This window comes from Oryctolagus cuniculus, chromosome 1 (genome assembly GCF_964237555.1).
Source record: "Oryctolagus cuniculus chromosome 1, mOryCun1.1, whole genome shotgun sequence".
NCBI classification, from domain to species: domain Eukaryota; kingdom Metazoa; phylum Chordata; class Mammalia; order Lagomorpha; family Leporidae; genus Oryctolagus; species Oryctolagus cuniculus.
In genome coordinates this window covers 31,556,871-31,578,084 of record NC_091432.1, presented here as the reverse complement: position 1 = coordinate 31,578,084, position 21,214 = coordinate 31,556,871, and the positions used below count along the sequence as shown (strand labels likewise).

At 45.0% G+C, this 21,214-nt stretch overlaps 1 protein-coding gene across 4 annotated transcripts in view; it reads left to right on the top strand.

Annotated features, from left to right (window-relative positions):
• CAT (catalase) overlaps positions 1-21,214 on the top strand; it is a 37,211-nt gene that overhangs the window by 4,692 nt on the left and 11,305 nt on the right. For 2 of the 4 annotated variants that reach the window (XR_011387622.1, XM_002709045.5), the window contains exons 2-9: positions 3,877-4,048; positions 5,404-5,514; positions 7,151-7,281; positions 7,885-7,989; positions 8,963-9,088; positions 11,603-11,794; positions 12,248-12,400; positions 17,859-17,997. Coding sequence is in view for 3 of the 4 variants with exons in the window: in XM_002709045.5 (XP_002709091.2) it covers positions 3,877-4,048; positions 5,404-5,514; positions 7,151-7,281; positions 7,885-7,989; positions 8,963-9,088; positions 11,603-11,794; positions 12,248-12,400; positions 17,859-17,997 (1,129 nt within the window). In the remaining variant the exon portion in view is untranslated. Of the gene's footprint in view, positions 1-121; positions 254-345; positions 485-3,876; positions 4,049-5,403; positions 5,515-7,150; positions 7,282-7,884; positions 7,990-8,962; positions 9,089-11,602; positions 11,795-12,247; positions 12,401-17,858; positions 17,998-21,214 lie in introns of all 4 variants that reach the window. The other 2 variants (XM_070071567.1, XM_070071568.1) reach the window with 2 other exon arrangements.

Here is a 21,214-nt window from a genome sequence, read left to right as displayed (position 1 = left end):
CTTGGTGACATAGCCTTGTATTTGTTTAGGACAACCTGTTAGTGTCACACTGCTCGCATCTGGGATGGGGAAGGGGTGACCGTGTAACCTATTGGTGCACACGCGTTGTCATTCCTCGCAGGGAGCGCCTGGCAGTGGAAATGCTGAAGTCATGGTGTGGCAGCAGGAAAAAGTCGAGGTGTTGTTGACATCTCCAAGCTTTCACTTCTATTTCCTCGTCAAGTTTCTAGACCATTGTATAATTTTTCCCAAGGTAAATAGCAAGCGGCTGACTCTAAAATGTAAAATAAGCAAATATCCACTTTTATTTTGCTTCTCCTTATTCTTGTTCTTGAATTTTGTAAGCGCTGTGGCTACTGCAGTTTCTAACCCAGAGTGAAGGAATCTTGGACGTCCGTGGGTCAGTTGCCCTTCATTTTCCTGCCTGTCTGGGAATTCTTCCTCTCATTGTCCGTCTTTTTGAAAGATTGAAGGACTCGGCCAGGTCAGTGCCACCAGACTTCAGACTGTTTCAAGACAGAGAAAAAGTTTTTGGTAACTGCAGTTATTCTGTGTGTCTTGAAGTTTTTTTCTTTGTTTGTTTTGTTTTTTAAATAGAATTAGTCTAAAAGCTTGCTAATCATTGTGAACCAATAGCAATGTTTTGACCATTTATGGCCCAAACATGGATGTAATAAAGTAAAAGACTTAGCAAGAAGAGAAGAAAAAATATTAGCAAGTACTGTGGCATGTTCCTCTCGTTCAGAATACCACAATGTGACCTTGCATGACAAACAAGCATTTCCCACTTAGCTGAGAGAGGAGCTGTCTGCAGTGAGTCCATGTTCAGAGTTCCAGCCATGTGGTCTTGTTTGTTCTCTGCCTCCTGAAAGGCAACTTTTATTTCTTTCTTTCTTTTTTTTTTTTTTTTTAGTTAAAACTACTCACTAATGCTCTTCCTTAGGGGTCCTTGGAATCATTTTTTATTTTCTCCTGTCTTGTGTTCCCTTTACCCTCCACGCAGGTAAACACCAAGGCTGGACCTACTGTTGGATAAATTATTATTCCACCTTGCTGTGGACGCGGATATTAGCTAAGGGCTTTGGAAGTCGTCAGAATCAAATGGAATTACTTGTGTCAAGCTCCAACAAGATAGCAATAATAATGACAATAAATAAAACTGGGATGCTAGGAAGGAAGAGTTCTCACGCATATACGTCTGACAAAAAAAACCATCGCAAGACTCTGCCAGAACCGCAGCTTTGCACAAAGGCCCCTGAAGCCATACTCAGCAAATAATTTTGCCACTGTCCAGCACCTGCTTGTTCAACCTGGGCCTGGCGTCAGGTTGTACATGCATACATACAGGTGGTCCCTGTATGTATGTATGTATGTATGTAGTATTAATCCCTGATGCCAAGAGCTAGTGTTTCGAAGTAATGTATGCAATCCTCATTTTGTCTTTAAAAATTTCCTTTTTACCTCTTCCCCTTTGAATGCCACGGTTCCCATGGCATGCATGATCTGCACTGCAGTGCTCCCAGCTTATTCCCAAATAAATAGCATGGTGCTTTAGAGAGTCTTTCTCGCTGTTACTTAGGTTGACAGGACGCGAAGACCGCAGATCCAGTGGCCACTTACACGCTGCTGAGGTGGCTTTCCTTACACACTGTTTCATAGTGACAAGACCCATTTGTATTCCATATGAAGAACCTGGTTTCATTTCTTTGTTTTCACCCTGTTGGATTCCACATTTTCAATGATAAATTATTTAATATTTTGTTGAATGCTTTATTTACTGAGTGTCTTGTTAAATATTTTATGTAGTTCCCTGTTTCTTAGGTGGAGTAAGTAGGAGAATTTAGGCACTAAAGAAAGCAGAAGGGGTACTCATTCTTGTCTGTTGAGCTTGAAATGTTTGACTCTTATTGACTTAGAACTGAGACACCTGTTGGCTTCACCAAGGTGACGTCAAGCTACGAGATACCAAGGGTACTTCAAAAAGTTTGTGGAGAATGGGTGTTGTGAAGAAACTGTGGATGGTTTTCAAAAATGTTGGCGCCAAAATAAACGTAGCTTGCAGTTCCCTTGTGCATCCCAGTGACAAGGTCCCAGTTTCCCAATCCAGAAAGCATAGTTTTCTATCTGGAGGGCATTCAGAGCAATTTCCCAGTGTTGCGCATTCTCGCATTCTGTGCTTGAGAAGCCGGTCAGAAAGCTGTGAGAGACCCTCTGATGCTTCAGACGGGAAGAGACAAAATAAAATAAAGGCACATGGGACTGAATCTAGAACTTAGGATCACATTTTCTAGTGATGACAGTCACTCTGGCAGGAGCCAGCGTTAATCATCTTGTCCATTGCTTAATGTGAACTCTGTGCGCTGCTGCACCCTGCCGCTGTTTGGTTTGATGAGAAGTGTTAATTAGGGAAAGTAGGACAGAGTATGGTCAGCGTTAGCAGGCACCTGTTAGCACTGTTGAAGCTGTTCTCTCTTCTTTCTCTCCTCGCTTCAAGCTTTCCTGTATTTCTTTTGCAAAGTTTCATTTATTTTCATTTTATTCAGATTCTGAGTCTACCCTGTGCTAAGGTGTGCGAGCTTGAGCAAGTTGTACAACCCCTCCGTGCCTCTGTTTCCTCTTCTGTAAAATGAGCATTATAATACAGAGATAATGATGGAGGGAAGAGAGCTTCGGGATGCTCCATTTGTAACTGAAAGCCCAGGTTTCCCTCCTCAACAGGAACACCCGTGAGCTGGGGACTCCGCCTGGCACCCGCTGGGCAGCCACCACTGGCCTCCTCCCAGCATTCCTGCTGTCAGGTTTCACCAGGGTGGAGGTGGCTTAGCTTGGCTTCACCTGTCCCCCGGCCCTGGCCCCCATGTCTCCTGATTTCCCAGTGACCACAGGAGAGCAGTGGAGAGGCGTTGTCTGTGATCAGAAATGCCGTGTGACCACAGAACAAGTGAAGCCGAGGGCTGCCTGGGATCACGTGGGACTCGGGCCACGAGGCTCCCACCCTCGGGGAGGCATAGCCAAGAGGCTTCCGATGTATCTGGAGTTAAGAATTGGGCGAACTGAAACAAGTTCTTTATTACAGCAAACTGTCCCGTTTCAGAGATGTTTACAGAAGCCTTAGAACATTACTTCTGTAATCCATCTTCCTAGTAACACCTATTTTCACGTTGACTTCTTATTTGTGAATTGAGAAGAGATGTTGCAGATAGCTTGCATATGAGGGCACTTCAGGAAGTTCATGGGGAAATGCAATTTAAAAATAAGTTTATTTTGGTGCAAAAACATTTTAAATCCAGGCATAGTTTTCTCATAATACACATTTCTCATAAACTTTTGAAGACCCCTTATATGCATGGATTTCCAGTTTTTTTTTTTTTTTTTTTTTTTTTTTTTTTTTTGCACTGAAATAACCTATCTTTTAGTTCCATGTACCACCTTTTTCAAGTACCCTGGCCCCTGAGAGAAATGAATGCACTATGGATGCACGAATGGGTTCCCCTGCAGAGCGTGAGCCAGCCCTACTTCCCGGGAGACGTCATCTCACTGTTAGCTTGGCCTTTCGGTGTTCAGCGGAGGGTGCCTCTTTTGGGGGACTTCTTGTGTAGGTCTTGGGCCAATTGAAAGTTATTCAGCCATCTTTCTGCTCTTCAGGGCAAGTTCTCAGCAGATCAGTGTTGAGATTTGTCCAGGAGTTTTGAGAACTAACTGCACATTTCAGACCATGGCATGTCCTGTTGCATTTCAGTACTTTGGACCTAGGAAATTGAAAAAAACTGTTAGGGTGGAAGGAATAAAAATGGCAAGACCGTGCGCCTCGTGACCATGTGAGGCAGGGGTTCCGTTGTGTGACTCCCAGGCACTCTTTGTCCTGTGTCCACATAGAAACCCGATGTCCTGACCACGGGAGCCGGTAACCCAATAGGAGACAAACTGAACATCATCACGGCAGGGCCCCGCGGGCCCCTTCTTGTCCAGGATGTGGTCTTCACTGACGAAATGGCTCACTTTGACCGAGAGAGAATTCCGGAGAGAGTGGTGCACGCCAAAGGAACAGGTGAGAGTTGTGATCATCGGTGGGCGAAGGATTGTTTCAGAACACCGGGGTCGGGGATCCGGGGGCCTTTAATGGAAGAGCCAAATCCTCTTTCCTGGGAGAAAGGAAAAACACCCGTCATCAGTAATGGAGTTAGTAGTAAATGATGGGTCTCGAGACACCTTGGATTTGCATATAGAAGAGTTTATTTAAAAATCATAAGCTTCCAGCAGGCAGTTCGGTGAAGGATTACAGTACAGGAATGCAGCCACACACCCCAGAATTCGGTTTAAGTGGTGCACGTGCTGGATAAATATGGGAATGTCCTGCAAAACTGAAGATGGCTATGTTGATGCATTGTGCCTTGTTGGGCATGGCTAGTGATTTCCCCTTGTCTTTCACCCAAAACTTCTCTAAAATGAAAGCTAAACACTCAGTAGGAAAGAGCTCACGGGAAAGGAGGAACAAGTTCTCTGAGCCTGTAACCTGGAGTTGCAGCGAGGACTTCCTCATGTCTTCACCTCCTGCCTCCATGACAAGGCTGCCCACGCTCTCTGGCTTTTCTTGGCTGTGTCTTTTCTCATCATGACTGTGATATGCCTGTTGCTCGGTTTGTCTGGCCCTGTGGCAGCCTTACTAAGTGCTGGAATCTGTTCTTTCCCCATAGTTTCATTTCCTCTCTTTTGCCTCTCTCTTTCCTAGGCCCTACTTGTACTTGGAGGCTGTCCTAGGTGGTGGCCTTGACCAAGCACTTCTGGGCCTTTGCATTTAACCTCTCTTGTTGTGTTTGGGCATATCGTTACCCCCCACCCCCCACCCCCCACCCCCCAACACACTGGCCGCTCCCAGGAGCCTGGTGCTAAACCATCAGTTTTTCTCTTTTCTTTTCTTTTCTTTTCTTTTCTTTTCTTTTCTTTTCTTTTCTTTTCTTTTCTTGACAGGCAGAGTTAGACAGTGAGAGAGAGAGAGACAGAGAGAAAGGTCTTCCTTCCGTTGGTTCACCCCCCAAATGGCCACTACAGCTGGTGCGCTGTGGCTGGTGTGCTGCGGCCGGCACGCTGTGCTGTTCAGAAGCCAGGAGCCAGGTGCTTTTCCTGGTCTCCCATGCGGGTGCAGGGCCCAAGCACTTGGGCCATTCTCCACTGCCCTCCCGGGCCACAGCAGAGAGCTGGCCTGGAAGAGGAGCAACCGGGACAGAATCTGGCGCCCCAACCGGGACTAGAACCCGGGATGCCGGCGCCATGGGCGGAGGATTAGCCAAGTGAGCCGTGGCGCCGGCCAAACCATCAGTTTTTCTTGTTACCCAGCTGCCTGTTGAGGGACTGGTGGCCTGACTGATGGGCTCATGGTGAGGATTTCTGTGTCTTTCTCCTTAGGGGCCTTTGGTTACTTTGAGGTTACGCATGACATTACCAGATACAGCAAGGCGAAGGTGTTTGAGCATATTGGGAAGAAGACCCCCATTGCAGTTCGATTCTCCACTGTGGGTAAGTCAGTCTGTCTGTGTGATTAGTGCCGTGGAATTCAGCCTGCACCTCATCAAGGTGTTCGTAACTTAATATGAGACAGATGCATTAGAGAATAGGAAACCAGCACTGCTTCAAATGGTAGCAAGGGTTTACAGTAGAAAAGCATTTGGTGGCACACCGGGAGTTGCTCCTGCTTCTGTTTGTTGAGGTCTTAGGAAGTCACGCTTACTCCGCGGCCACCTCTGCAGTCCTGTGACATTTGGAAGGAGCTTTCCCACAAACCAGCGTCTCAAATGGAAGCAAATAGGGCAGCGTGTTCAGTAACCATGGTAACAGCCGCCCCTTACTGCCAACCCTGGTTAGCTACTTTACAGACATTGTCTCCATTCAGTAGAACTCCATTTCAGAACGGTTAAATGATTGTTCTCATTCTAAGGAGCTAAAAAGTACCTATTAGATGTGTCATACTGCAGCACACCACAGTGCATCATTACTTGGTTCTGTGCCCGTCTCTGCATTTAAAAAATACTGTGAAATGTAAAAAATAAGTGAAGTGAAGAATAAGAACCTATGTTTTAACCCATTTCCTTAATATTAACCTCATTGTTTTTATAGAAAGATTTATTTATTTATTTGAAAGTCAGAGTTATACAGAGGGAGAAGGAGAAGCAGAGAGAGAGAGGTCTTCCAACCGCTGGTTCACTCCTCAGTTGGCCACAAAGGCTGGAGCTGAGCTAATCCGAAGCAAGGAGCCAGGAGCCTCTTCTGGGTCTCCCACACAGGTGCAGAGGCCCAAGGACTTGGGCCATCTTCTACTGCTTTCCCAGGCCATAGCAAAGAGCTGGATTGGAAGTGGAGCAGCCGGGACACAAACTTGCACCCATGTGGGATGCCAGCACTGCAGGCAGTGGCTTTACCCACTGCACCACAGCGCTGGCCCCTAACCTCACTGTTTTGACAGCTCTCTTATTCTTTTGTTCATTGCCTTAATCTTCCTAATTATTCTCTTCCCTTATTTTGATTTAAGTTTTAATTACTGGTTTGAGCCAAGTTATCTTATTACGTTAAATGGATAATATTTTCAACTGTTATTATGTTTACTCCCTTATTACTCTCAATTAATTCTGTTTGATTTGCGGATCACATAAACTGGTGGGTGGTAGCAGTAATAATCTAGGCACTTAAATGCCCAATTTATTTCTAGAAAGTGGATTGGAAAGCATCGACTTCAGGGATTCTTTTTTTTTTTTGAAAGAGTTACACAGAAAGAGGAGAGGCAGAGAGAGAGAGAGAGAGAGAGAGAGAGAAAGAGAGGTTTTGCATTCGATGGTTCACTCCCCAGATGGCCGAAACAGCCAGAGCTGCGCCGATCCGAAGCCAGGAGCTTCTTCCGGGTCTCCCACGCGGATGCAGGGTCCCAAGGACTTGGGCTATCTTCTGCTTTCCCAGGCCATAGCAGAGAGCTGGGTTGGAAGTGGAGCATCCAGGTCTCAAACCGGCGCCCATATGGGATGCCGGCGCCCCAGGCCAGGGCGTTAACTCACTGTGCCAAAGCACCATAGCGCTGACCCCGCCAGGGCTTCTTTTTAGTCTTAGGCTGCTTGGGTGCAAGGTCCTGGGGCTCACGCTCCATTTCCCCATTTCGGTGTTCTAGCTGGAGAATCGGGCTCAGCTGACACAGTTCGTGACCCTCGTGGGTTTGCAGTGAAATTTTACACAGAAGATGGTAACTGGGATCTCGTTGGAAACAACACTCCCATTTTCTTCATCAGGGATGCCCTACTGGTAGGTGGTGGAGTATTTTGCATTCCACAAGTGTGTGTTGACTTAAGTTGACATCAAGTAGGTGGGCATTTGAGGAGAAGCCCCAGAGAAGACAGAAGGAAGAGAATTTGAGTTGTCTGGACTGCCTTTCGGAAGATGACTTTCTGTATTTACTATCTTATAAGATCAAATCATAACAATTTCCATTAATGTTTGATTTTTCATGTCAAGTTCATGGGCTTAACAGGAAGAGTCTAGTTTTCTTGCAGAGCTTTGCAAGTTAATAAAACAGAGGGGCTTAGCCCTGGAAGCAAATAGAGGGTGACTCTGCAGGTCCTAGGCCAGCAAGGTGTGTGTGTTTACCTGTGTGTGTGTAGGGGTGGGTGGGTGGTGTGTGTACTATTTTCCTTTAAAGAGATACTATATCTTTGAGTGTATTTGAGATACTTTAGGGTATCTTAGGTACTGGTTGCGTAGGTTGGGTACATTTCATTTTAGGGTTTAGTAGTTTGACATTCTAGGATTGTAGTTTATGATCCATATACCTAGCTACAGTGGTCAACATGGAAGACATCCTAATTCTGGTACTTAATTTCTGCATCGTGTCTTTCCCTTTCTGTTCAGTTTCCATCCTTTATCCATAGCCAGAAGAGGAATCCTCAGACACACCTAAAGGACCCGGATATGGTCTGGGACTTTTGGAGCCTGCGTCCGGAGTCGCTGCATCAGGTGAGGGATACATTTTTTTTTCTGTGTTTCATCACCTGGGGTTGGACTGTTGATTGCGCCTCATGCTGTATTTCTCCAGCTTGGGTTATTTCACTGGACTTCCCTTCTGACTTTGTCCTTGGTAAGTTTCCTCATAATGACCAATCTCGTGACTATTCCCCCATGCATAGGCCTTAAACGATGATGCCAGGTAGCTGATGACATTATTGATGGATTGCTTTTTTTTTTTTTTTCACAGTAGTAAGGATTAAAGCCTCTAGCACGAGGGTAGGTGTTGGGGTTTAGCTGCCACTCCTGATGTCACATCTCGTATTGGAGTACAGGGTTGAGCCCTGGGCATTCGGCTTCTATTCCGTCTTCCTGTGAATGATCCTGGGAAGGCAACGGATGATGACCCAAGAACTTGGATTCGTGCTACTCACATGGGAGACCAGGGTAGAATTCCGGGCTCCTGGCTTTGACCTGGCCTAGTGCTGGCTGTTGTGGGCATTTGGGGAGGGAGCCACTGCCTGGGAGATCCCTCTCTTACTCTTTCCGTTTTTTCCTGTTGCTCTGCCTTTCAACCATTATGAAAATAAATTAAAAATAAACATTAACAATATTTTTTCTATTTTTTAAAAAAGATTTATTTATTTGAAAGTCAGAGTTACACAGAGAGAGAGGTCTTCCATCCACTGGTTCACTCCCCAACTGGCCGCAATGGCCAGAGCTGTGCCGATCCGAAGCCAGGAGCTGGGAGCTTTCTTCAGGTCTCCCACGCGGGTGCAGGGGCCCAAGGACTTGGGCCATCTTCTACTGCTTTCCCAGGCCATAGCAGAGAGCTGGATCGGAAGTGGAGCATCGGGACTCAAACTGGCGCCCATATGGGATGCTGGCACTGCAGGTGGTGGCTTTACCCACTACGCCACAGCGCTGGCCCCAAGTGTTTTAATTTAAACAGAGTGATTTTTGGCTTTATACTTTTGTTCCACAGGTTTCTTTCTTGTTCAGTGACCGAGGGATTCCAGACGGCCATCGGCATATGAACGGATATGGGTCGCATACTTTCAAGTTGGTCAATGCCAGTGGAGAGGCAGTTTATTGTAAATTCCACTACAAGGTAGGTGTTGCCTTTGCGGCGGTGGGCACAAGGCTCCTTCCACCCACCTCTCTCCATTTCTCCTGAAGAATTGAGGGAAGACGGAAGCTTCTCCACTATTTCCTTTCCTTCCACCACCAAGGGTGGGAAGCATGATGGATCTGCTTGATTAGCACCTGAGTGATTTGGGATCTGCTTGATTAGCACTTGAGTGATTTGTTGGCCTCTACCCACGTGGATGTATTCCTGCTGCCTAATTAAAGGAACTGTTTGTAGTCTCCAGTCTGTTCTCACACGGGACCAGAGGTCTGAGCCCGGGGCTCCTGACAACAGGTTCAACTTTCTTCCCTCTCTGGCCCCTGTGAGCTCGGCCACAGATGTCTAGGAAAAATACCCCTTCTGGGCTGGTTCTCTGGTTAATGCTTCTGTTCCTGAGAGAGGCACATTGAAATTCTTTTTTCCCTGCAAAGGGAAGGACTCATTTTTTGGTTTGGGCCCAAAGATAAGAAGATAACCCAAGCCCTAAGGCTAGGCAGAGTGAAATTTCACCCATGTTTAGCCTAGGTTTTCTGCAGTTGTTGGTGGGAGTTTGGAGTCGAGTCCCAGCAGGCAGAAATGTTCAGGTGCTTGGCTCTCCCAGCGTGTCGGTATTTTCCAAGGTGCAGATGGGGAAGGAGACATCCTTGGGGCTTGCACCAATCTCACCGTCATGTCCAACGTCAGCTGTATCTTTCCAAAAAGATCCTTTTTGACTTGAAAAGTCATCCATCCATCTATCCAACATTTACTGAGGCTGTATTATCAGTAAAGCAAGTCAGTGTATCGATCACAGATCTCAGGGCACATGTCACACGGTGGCATTTGCTTTCACATAGTCAGATTAAATTGTTTACTTTTGGGGAAGCATTTCAGAATCGTTGAATCTGCTGAAGTGTTGTCAAAGGGCCCTCTCTTGGTGTGATCATGATATTTGTGACAGTCACAGCAGCAGATTCCACAGGGTTAGTGATAGTCCCAGACAACCCCAGAGGGTTAGTGAAAAACAAAGCCGGAGAACTGGTTTCCAAATACTGCTGCTAAAATCAAGAGCAGGAACTGGGCCCCTAACAAGTCCAGTCCCCTGTTAATGACATCCCAAAGCCTGGTTTCTTCAGTCTTCTTCATTGAAATAGCTTATGTGCGTATATCAGATAGAAGAACTGTTATGACTTGGGTCTATAATCTGCAACCAGGAACAATTTTCAGAAACCATTGACTCATCAACTTGTCATTGCCGAAAGGAGCAGTGTGGTATCACTTGGAACAAGACAAGATCATGGTATCTGGGACAGCCCCACTGGTTGGTAGCTTTGAGATTAGGTCAGCCTGAGCTCAAATCTTTGCTCTTCTAGATAACTGCGCCCCATGGGCATGTTAGTAAAAGCTCCCTGAGCTCCAGTCAGTTCTTTTCATGGGGAAGTTGGGAGAGCACTACCAGCTGCCCAGGGCCCTGGAAAGATTAGATTGCTTTAGGGTCTGTTCAGCAGCTGGTGCTGAGGTTGCCAGAGTGTTTCAGCACTCTGGATTATTCCAGCCTTAAGTTATTCATTTCTAAACCCAAAGGATCCAGTGAGGTCATAAAGGTATCATACTGTTACTGCACAATTTAATGAATTAGCTCTTTGGGTGATCTACAGATGGTGAGCTTCATTCTTCAATCCTGAAGGTGGCATCACTTCCGGCCCAAAATTAAGAGCTCTAACCTTGCCACTGACCAGGAAGAGCTGGAATTTCTGTGAGAGAAGTAGGTCAGCCCACCTGGGCTGTTTTTTGGCTAAGGAAATCTTTCCGTGACACTTGGCTTGCTGGAGCCTTTTCTGAATATGTAATTCATGGTCAGTCCTGAATATGTAATTCATGGTCAGTCCCTTGAAGAGCACTCTGGTATGATAATTAAGAGCATTTGTGAACCTAACATAACTTTTTTGGGTGTTAATGGTGTAATTGGAAAGTCAGAATGCTAATGTTGCCCACTCAGAGAACTGGTTCAGACTGACTGTACTGAAGTTCTTTTCAGCTCTATGAGCAATGACTCTTTGATTTCTTAAGAGAAAAAAGGAAGAGAGTAGGAGTGGAGGAATACCAGTTGTGGTCAGCCTCAGTAATTGATTTGAGCTGCTGTATATAGGAATAAAACATTTCCTTTGTGTTTTTTAAAAAAGGAAATACTTTAACTTTTTATTCTTTTGCTTATTGGTAAAATATGCTTTGATTTTTTTTATTCCAAAAGATGAACATAAAAACTTAAATATAAAAATACACAAAGGAAAAGCTATGAATAATTTTAAGTATGAAGTGTGTAGATGACACTTTGGATAATCAGAATAATCAAGTAGAATGCCTTATCAGATTCATTAGTGTCAGCTGTGAAGAATAGGAAGCCGTGTTGGAAGGGAGTTCAGTCTCTGGGTCCTGTTACTCAGAATCCTTTGTGAATTGTTGATTGATTGGCAATTTTGCCAGTAAGTTTCCATCGGAGTTCCTTGCATTTTTTAGACTGACCAGGGCATCAAAAACCTTCCTGTTGCGGATGCAGCAAGAATTTCTCAGGAAGATCCTGACTACGGCATCCGGGATCTTTTCAATGCCATTGCCACCGGCAACTACCCCTCTTGGACGTTCTACATCCAGGTCATGACATTTGATCAGGCGGAAACTTTTCCATTTAATCCATTTGATCTCACCAAGGTAAGTTGCCCTTTAACCTGTGGGTTTTTTTTTTTTTTTTTTTTTTTTTAATTTTCTGTGTAGCATTCAGAATGGTTGGGGAAGTGACCTATGAACGGTGGTCCCACTTGGAGCTTCCTAGCCTGTGAATGAGTGCCTGCCAGCATGTCACTTCATGCTTCTGTTTGGTAGAATTCCCCAAGTTCACATATGTGGTCTCATTTATTGTTATTAGCAGGGAACAAACTTTTTTTCAAAGCTGATATGCTTTCGCCCTGAAAAAGAGTCAATATTTGCCATTTACTAGTGTGTGAGATTTAGCTAATGCTCGACCTTAAGTTCTTATCATGCTCTACTGAGTAAAAGCACATTATCGTTTCGCCTGGCTTGATTGTATTTGAAATCTGGCATTTTTATGGGCAGCTTTAATTTCCTTCAGTTGATTGGTAATTGTGACTATGACATTATTTTCAGATTTGGCCGCACAAGGACTATCCTCTTATCCCAGTTGGCAAATTGGTCCTGAATCGGAATCCAGTTAATTATTTTGCTGAGATTGAACAGTTGGCCTTTGACCCAAGCAACATGCCACCTGGCATCGAGCCCAGCCCTGACAAAATGCTTCAGGTAAGCCTGGTGGACTGCGACGTCCTGATGCAGGTGTCCCTGTGCGTGCACACACACACACACACACACACACCCCTCACAATTTGGTGTGATCTTTATAGGAGGAATGAACATGGACATCACGTCAATCTGGGTACTTAGTTGCTTCTGGGACTCACTGGGGTGAAATATCCTTAACCTTAACTAGTTAGAAACCGAGTTCCATAGTAAAGCCCCTAGATCCTATGTGAAAACATCAACAGTCAGTCTCGTACTTGAAAAAAAAAAAAGATAGAATAGAAATGCTTGGGTATTGTAAGGTCCTGTTCCTTCAGCTTGTAAATGATGGGAGAGAATATAGTTAATGGAGTCTAACACTTTGGTCACCCTAACGTTATTTATTTCCTATTCTATGGTGATGCATGAATTTTTTCATTTTGAAAAAGACATCTGGGAATGATTTTTTAAAAAAGGTTTATTTATTTGAAAGGTAGAAAGAGAGAGAGAGAGAGATCCTCCATCTCTCCATCTGCTGGTTCATTCCTCGTATGGCTATAATAGCCAACGCCAGGAGCCTGGAACTCCATCCAGGCCTCCCATGTGGGTGGCAGGGGCTCAAGCACTTGGGCTGTGCTCTGCTGCTTCCCCAGGCACGTTAGCAGGGATCTGGATCAGAGGTGGAGTAAGCAGGACTTGAACCACCACTCCTATGTGGGATGCCAGTATCGCAGGTGGCAGCTTAACCTGCTGCAGCATGAAGTTGGCCCTGAGAATGATTTTTATGAACTAAATTTATGGTGACAGTGATTCAAGGCTGTGGATTAATTTAATCATTAGTCCAGCTAACGTTGGTAGGAGGTCAGTATGTTTTATGTCACTTTCCGACGTGCTCTTCCAAGAGTTCAAAGAGTGAATATTCTGCTTTGGACTAGAAACCAGTAGGGAAATAATTGACTTAGTGATTGCTGTGTAATCTGTCTTTTTTTTTTTTTTTTTTTGGACAGGCAGAGTGGACAGTGAGAGAGAGAGACAGAGAGAAAGGTCTTCCTTTGCCGTTGGTTCACCCTCCAATGGCCGCCACGGCTCTGCGCCTATCCGAAGGCAGGAGCCAGGTGCTTCTCCTGGTCTCCCATGGGGTGCAGGGCCCAAGCACTTGGGCCATCCTCCACTGCCTTCCCGGGCCACAGCAGAGAGCTGGCCTGGAAGAGGGGCAACTGGGACAGAATCCGGCGCCCTGACCGGAACTAGAACCCGGTGTGCCGGCGCCGCAAAGCGGAGGATTATCCTACTGAGCCGGGGCGCCGGCCCAATCTTTCTTTTTTTTGAACCATGACCAGGCAGCAAAGGTTAAAGATTATACCCAAGATCAGAACGCATGGGCTAAAGTTTGCTTCTTATGTAAGGCTCTGATTCCAAGTCAGGCCTCATTCCCCGCGGAAGATTAGCTAAGATACCAGTGCCTTTCTGTTCATAATAACTTTTTCACTACGACATTGGGAACATCCAAGACTTTTATAGAAAGTGAATTTTTCTTTAGTTTTTAGTTCAGTGTAACTAATACAAATGGAGTGTCTTTTTTATTTTAAGTGGCAACCTATCCTGGATACTATAACAGATACTAAAAACACAAGATCCCTGTAGTGTGAAGTCCCATGGTGAATCAGAAGGTGGAACTTTGTTCTTTAGGAGGTCAAAGATAGAGTTTTAGGGACACGATAGCATTCGAGATGGGTTTTGAAGAGTGGACAGAATTTTGGTTTTCAAAGGTGAAATGGCTCGTGCGTGCAGGCACAAAGGTGGGCCACGTTGGCTATGTAAATAGTCACCCTTTCCTAAGTGAGAGATAAATGAGTGTGAACAGGTCCATCTGAGTATATGTCAGAGAGGACCTTAAAGGCTTGGGCCATGTAAAGTTAGTGCTGCTGTCCCTTTCAGGAAAATAAGTTTTCTTGCATTTGGAGAATCGTGGAAATCAAGTAGAATCACTCCTTTTGGTGGCAAATAACTGAATAACTGGGGGTTGGGAGTAGAAAGAAGAAGCTAAGCAGATTACAGAGGATAAGCCCTGGAAGTGGGGAGCAGCAGCAGCCAAGACCACGTGGCCTTCTGAACCTCCGCAGCTCTGTGACTGGAAGGAGGCTGAGCCGTGTGAGGGAGAGGCTGGTGGGATGCACCATGGCGTGAAAGTGGCATGGGCGGAGCCAAGTCTGAGTGATCCTAGAGTCGAGGGAACACGCTCACCCTAAGTCTTTTCACAAGAATATCCCAGCCACGTGGGTCTCCGGGACCTCAGTGAGACCTGGAGGCAGTCAGCAGCACTGAGTTGCACGGTCAGAGCACTCAAGTTTCCAGCAGAGAACTAGGCCCGGGGGATGCATATTCCTACAACAGAAGAAAGCGAATGTATAGGGTATTTATTAAAACTGTGGAGAAGAGAGCCTTGGAAAAGGATAAGTGGAAATTAGTCATGTAATTTCTGCTCGTGTTGATTGAGTTCAGTCCTGGCAAATACCCACAAGTATATTTTAAATTGAGTATGCCTCTTTGGTTTGTCCTTTAGTGAGTTTTTAACAAAGTGTTTGAAAGCACTTCTGCTAGTTTCTTCACATTGTTGTCCCAAGCCTAGCTTTTCCTATAGCGTCTTAGGTCATCTAGCTGTGAATTCTAATACAATGGAATATTTTGGGGGGCATACAGTTAGAGAAGGACTGCTGTAGTCAGCCATCTGGTGACCACTGAGGAGCTGTTCCAGGGTTTCCGAGTAGGTAAATAGCACCCTGGAGTGTGGCCTTTGGAGGAGTCCTGTGGCAGACCATGTCACATGTCCTGTTGGAGGTATTGTAAGTGGAGAGCCAATTAGGAGGACTTTTAAATTATTCCTTTTTCTTTTTTCTTTTTTTTGACAGGCAGAGTGGACAGTGAGAGAGAGACAGGGAGAAAGGTCTTCCTTTTGCCGTTGGTTCACCCTCCAATGGCCGCCACAGCTGGCATATCGCGCTGATCTGAAGCCAGGAGCCAGGTGCCTCTCCTGGTCTCCCATGCGGGTGCAGGGCCTAAGCACTTGGGCCATCCTCCACTGCACTCCCGGGCCACAGCAGAGGGCTGGCCTGGAAGAGGGGCAACCGGGACAGAATCCGGCGCCCCGACTGGGACTAGAACCCGGTGTGCTGGCGCTGCAAGGCGGAGGATTAACCTATTGAGCCGTGGCGCCGGCCATTATTCCTAGTAAGAGCTAAATAAACACCTTCGCTTGGTGGTAGCAGTTGATATTATTAATGGGCTGTGTTTTCAGTTCCCTTTCAGCAAGTTAATGAATTTTACAGCTTAATCCAAAGTGGTAAATCAGACCACTGTGAAATAGTCAAAGTAGGATAGTGCACATCACGGAGACGCTATCTGCTGAGCCCCTGATGCTGTGGGCACAGCCTTTCTTTCCTCCCGCACTCTGTGGTTTGCCACGAGCTGGAGAAGAAGTTGGGTTGATGATTTCAATGGAGAGGATTGTTCTGCCTTCCCACCCAGGGTGCACAAAGTCTTGAGTAAGGGCTCCATTCAAGCTGATGTCCAGGTGTGGCCTCACTGAGCCCATTTCCCAACCTTTGTGGGTCTCCACCCATAGATGGAGTAGGGTTGCCTGATAAATATAAGGTGACACAAAACCAGAATTGTGTGGTAGAGACGGCATCCAGGAGCTGCCTGATTCTATCTTCTGTCCTGTTGATAGAGCACAGCTTTTTGAGTCAAAGAGAGCAATGAGCTTCCAAGTTATAGGTGAGTGTTAGTCATGGCTACGTGACCAATCATCTAAATATGACCTTTGACTGCTGGAAATGATTGGGGGGGTGGAGTCATTCAGCCATGAGCAAATTATTGATAGAACAGCAGGACTAGATTAAGCATGTTGGTCTAAGTGCTTGGGAATAAAATAATGGCTTAAGTTGTACCTTTGAACTTTGTTCTTATTTTGCCTTGTAAAATTAGAGATATTAAAGTACTCATTGAAAGTCAAAGCCAATGATAAAGTCAGCGAAAGGAAAGTTGGCCATAGAGTAGAACTTTCAATAATGAGACTACTTAAATAATTGGATAGTTAAGATTAATGTATCAGCTGATGTTGTGGCATAATGGGTTAAGCCACCACCTGCAATGCCAGCATTCCATATGGGCGCTGGTTCAGGTCCTGGCTGCTCCACTTCCAATCCAGCTCCCTGCTAATGTGCCTGGGAAAGCACAGGAGGATGACTCAAGTTCTTGGGCCCCTGCACCCATGTGGAGACCTGGGAGAAGCTCCTGGATTCTAGTTTCGGCCTGACTCAGCCCCGGGTTGTTGTGGTCATTTGGGGAGTGAACCAGCAGATGGAAGATGTCTCTGTCTCTTTCTCTCTGCATCTCCCTCTCTCTTCTTTTTAACTTTGCCTTTCGAATAAATAAAAAAAATTGTTTAGAAGATTTTATTTATTTATTTGAGAGGTACAGTTACAGAGAGAGGGAGAGACGGAGGTCCTTCATCCACTGGTTGACTCCCAAAATGGATGCAACAGCCAGAGCTGGGCTCATTTGAAGCCAGGAGCCAGGAGCTGCTTCTGGGCCTCCCACATGGGTGGAGGAGTACCAAGCACTTGGGCCATCTTCTGCTGCCTTCTCAGGCCATAGCAGAGAGCTGGATAGGAAGAGGAGCAGTCGGATACGAACCGGCGCTCACATGGGATGCTGGAGCCACAGGCAGAAGCTTAGCCCACTATGCCACAGCACTAGCTCTGATAAAACACATCTTAAAAAAAAAAAAAGACTAATGAAGAGTTAAGCATAATGTTTTTGCTTTCATCCTTAACTGAAAGACATTTCAAAATGCTGGTGGACCTGTCCTGGTTAATACTTAATATCATTTAACCTTGTATTACCTTTGGCATTGTAGGGCCATCCTTTTGCAACTCAGCTTTTTTTCGTATGAAACTTTTGTTTATATCTAGAAAGTCTCTAAGCTCAAAGTACATTTTGAATGTGTTTGAGAGATGCTTTGTTGAAGAACTTTATCTGTGTAATTGGTTTTGTAGAACTTTGCTTTTTGTTAAAAAAAAATTATTGATTTCCCCCCTTGAACTTACAAAAGAGGGAGGGTAGAAATAATTCAGGATTCTAATTAGTTGGGTTCTAGCAAACTTATTTTACGATTGAATATTCCTTTGGGAATGGGAAACAGTGTAAGACAGGACACTATTTGTTATTTTGGGGCACAGAGAGCCATTCTTATGTAGAACCACTGTGGAAATCTGGGGTTAGCCAGGTGGTGTAGAAGGTTTGGACTGCTCAGTTAGGAAGAACTCATTTCACAGGAGAGGAGACTTGGCCTTCTAGTGGCAGGGTTTTGGGATAACCAGAAACAGAGTGTTTGCACTTTCTATTTCAGAGTGAAGCTTTTAGCCCATGCCTAGTTTATGTTACTACCCGCAGTCAATGTCTGTTTCATTGATTCTTCTAGGGCCGTCTTTTCTCCTATCCCGATACTCACCGTCATCGCTTGGGACCCAACTATCTTCAGATACCGGTGAACTGTCCCTACCGGGCTCGAGTGGCCAACTACCAGCGGGATGGCTCCATGTGCATAACCGACAATCAGGGTAGGCCTACAGAGTCTGGGCTCCCTGCAGGGCCAGAGGGGCTGGGAAGCAGATGGGGTGGGACACAGAGCAGGAGTTTCCAAACTGCACCCACAAGACCTCCTGCTCTGTGGGGTGCTCTACAGGTGACACCACAACGAGGGTTTCTTGCCCAGCTTTGAAGTTCCAAACTGCTCGAGGACTTACCACACTTTTCTCTACTTTGTTGGAAGTTCCTACCTCGGATTTTACAGGCTGTCCACTTGATAGTTAAAGGCGGAAATAAAGATCTTTCATAGTAGCTATGATAGAGTATCCAACTTAGGAGTTAGAAAATAGAGATTTTTTTTTCCTGAAAGTACTCTTGAATCCTCAGCAAATAGACCTGGGAAATGCACAAACCGAGCTGGTTTCTCTTGGCAGTGTTTTTGAGGCTGTGAAGGAGGAGTCTGCTAGAATTTGGGAAAGATGGAGTCCCCTAGGGGAGGGGAGCAGGAGAGACGGAGTAACTCAGGGATTCTCCACACATCTTTTTTTTTGTTTTTAAGATTTATTTATTTATTTATTTCAGAGGTAGAGTTACAGAAAGAGGGACAGAGATATTTATCAAATCTATCATTTTTTTAAAGATTTTTTTTTATATTTTTGAAAGTCAGAGTTACACAGAGAAAGGAGAGGCAGAGAGATAGAGAGAGAGAGAGAGAGAGAGAGAGAGGTCTTCTATCCGATGGTTCACTCCCCAATTGGCTGCAATGGCCGGAACTGTGCTGATCCAAAGCCGGGAGCCAGGAGCCCCCTCGGGGTCTTCCTGGCGGATGCAGGGGTCCAAGGACTTGGGCCATCTTCTACTGCTTTCCCAGGCCATAGCAGAGTGCTGGATCGGAAGAGGAGCAGCCGGGGCTCAAACCTGTGCCCATATGGGATGCTGGCGCTGCAGGCGGCGGCTTTACCCCCTATGCCACAGTGCTGGCCCTGAGATTTATCATTTTTAAAAGTACTTTATTTGGTACCATGTACAAATAGCTTCTAATTTTTTTTTTTAGGATTTATTTTTATATATTTGAAAGATAGAGAAAGATACAAATAGACAGGTCTTCCACCATTCTCCAAATGTCTGCAACAGCCAGGGCTGGGCCAGGCCAAAGCCAGGAGCCAGGAGCCAGGAGCCAGGATCTTCTGGGTCTCCCATTTGGCTGCAGGGGCCTAAGCACTTGGGCCATCCTCTTTTCCTGGGCACATTAGCAGGGAGATGGATCAGAAGTGGAGCAGCTGGGACTCCAACTGGCAGCACTGCAGACAGCAGCTTAACCCGCTATGCCACAGTGCCGGCTCCAAATAGCATCTAGTTCTAATGGCTTACTCAAATTACCCAAGTGGAATACTTCTTTTTTTGTCTTTCTTTCCACATTTTAAAAAAATGTTGTTTGAGGAATACAACTTCATGCATTTAATATATGCAGATTTGGGAACATGATGATTCTTCTCCCCCACCACCCTCCCACCCATACTCCCACCTTTCTTCCTCCTCCCTCTTCTTTTCCCGTTCTTATTTTCCACAGAGATCAATTTTCAGTTAATTTTATACTCATGAGATTAACCCTACACTAAGTATAGAGTTCACTGAATAGTATGAAGAAAAAAGAAAAAAAGAACAAAAACAAACAAGAAACAAGAAAAACATTGTTCCTCGACAGTCAAGGCAAGAGCTGTTCAAAATCATCACATCTCACGGTGCCAGTTTCACTCCTATAGATTACCTTTCAGGCACTCTAGTAGTTCCCACAGGTCAGAGAGACAGTATGGTATTTGTCCTTTTGTGACTGACTTACTTCACTAAGTATAAAGGTTTCCAGTTGCATCCATTTTGTTGCAAATGACAGGATTTCTTTTTTTTTTTAAACCTCTGTGTAGTATTCCATAGTGTATATATACCATAACTTCTTTATCCAGTCTTCAGTTGATGGACATCTGAGTTGACCAAGCGAACTACCTGATGAATGCGTTTGCCTTTAATAGCCCATAGTTTAATATAGATCTCATTTTGTCTTCCTATTTATGATGCATGTGTTGCAGGAATAGACTGTGAACATGGATTCCTTCAGGAACCTTACTGATGGCTTCTGTTATAGCCAAATAAGTCTGTATTCAAGCAAAGTGTATTTTTCTGTGATAAAAAAATGTATGTACCCTAAAGGAAATTTGGAAAATATAGGAGAAGAAGGTAAAGAGAGAAGAGAAACCCACAGGCCCAATATCCAGAGGGTACTACTATTCCATTTTGCTTAGTTTCTTGCTGATCTTTGCTGTGAATATCTTCACTATACTTAATATTATGTTGTTACCATTATCTTTTTCCATGTATGTTTAACAAGTTTGTTTGCTTTTTTTTTTTTAAATGTTTACTTGCTTATTAAGTGCTTGTATCAGATGGCTGCAGTATTTCTGGTCTCTGAGCCTCAGAGGTGCAAGGGTGTGCTGTTGCCCAATGTAACTGATACTTTCTGTGTTTGTCTTTTGCATTTTTATTCTGTCCCCCCGCAAAACAACATTCCTCAGTCCTTTGTCAAAACTGTCTGTCCTAGATGGTGCCTATATATTTTGAGCTTCATTAGTAAGTAATTGCTTGTTGTTTATGATGACAGCGTTACACTTATGAATAAGCTAATGAAGGATGTCCTTGACACACCCTCAGCCCATTGAAGAGTAGGGTGTTTGGGCTGTGCTCCTGAGTGCCATCAAAGAGTTTAACTCTTCCCCAGATTCAGTGCCACAAACACAGCTCCCACTTTGAGTAAAGGTCAGAGCTTATTTGGACATAGCATTTTATTTATGTATTTATTTATTTATGATATGTTTTATTTATTTGAAAGGTAGAGTTAGAGAGAGAGGTCTTTCATCCAATGGTTCATTCCCCAAATAGCCTCAACAGCTAGGGCTGGGCCAAGTGGAAGCCAGGAGCCAGGAGCTTCTTTATGGTCTCTCACATGGGTGCAGGGGTCCAAGCACTTGGGATGTCCTCTGCTGCTGTCCCAGGTGCGTTAGCAGACAGCTGGATCAGAAGTGGAACAGCTGGGACTTGAACTGGTACCCATATGGGATACCTAGCATCACAGGCAGTGGGTTAACCTGCTATGCCACAGCACTGGCCCTGGTTATAGAATTTTAAATTACTTTAATAGGGACATTTAAAAGAGCTACTTCTTTAAAATACATACACACACACACACATATGTAGATT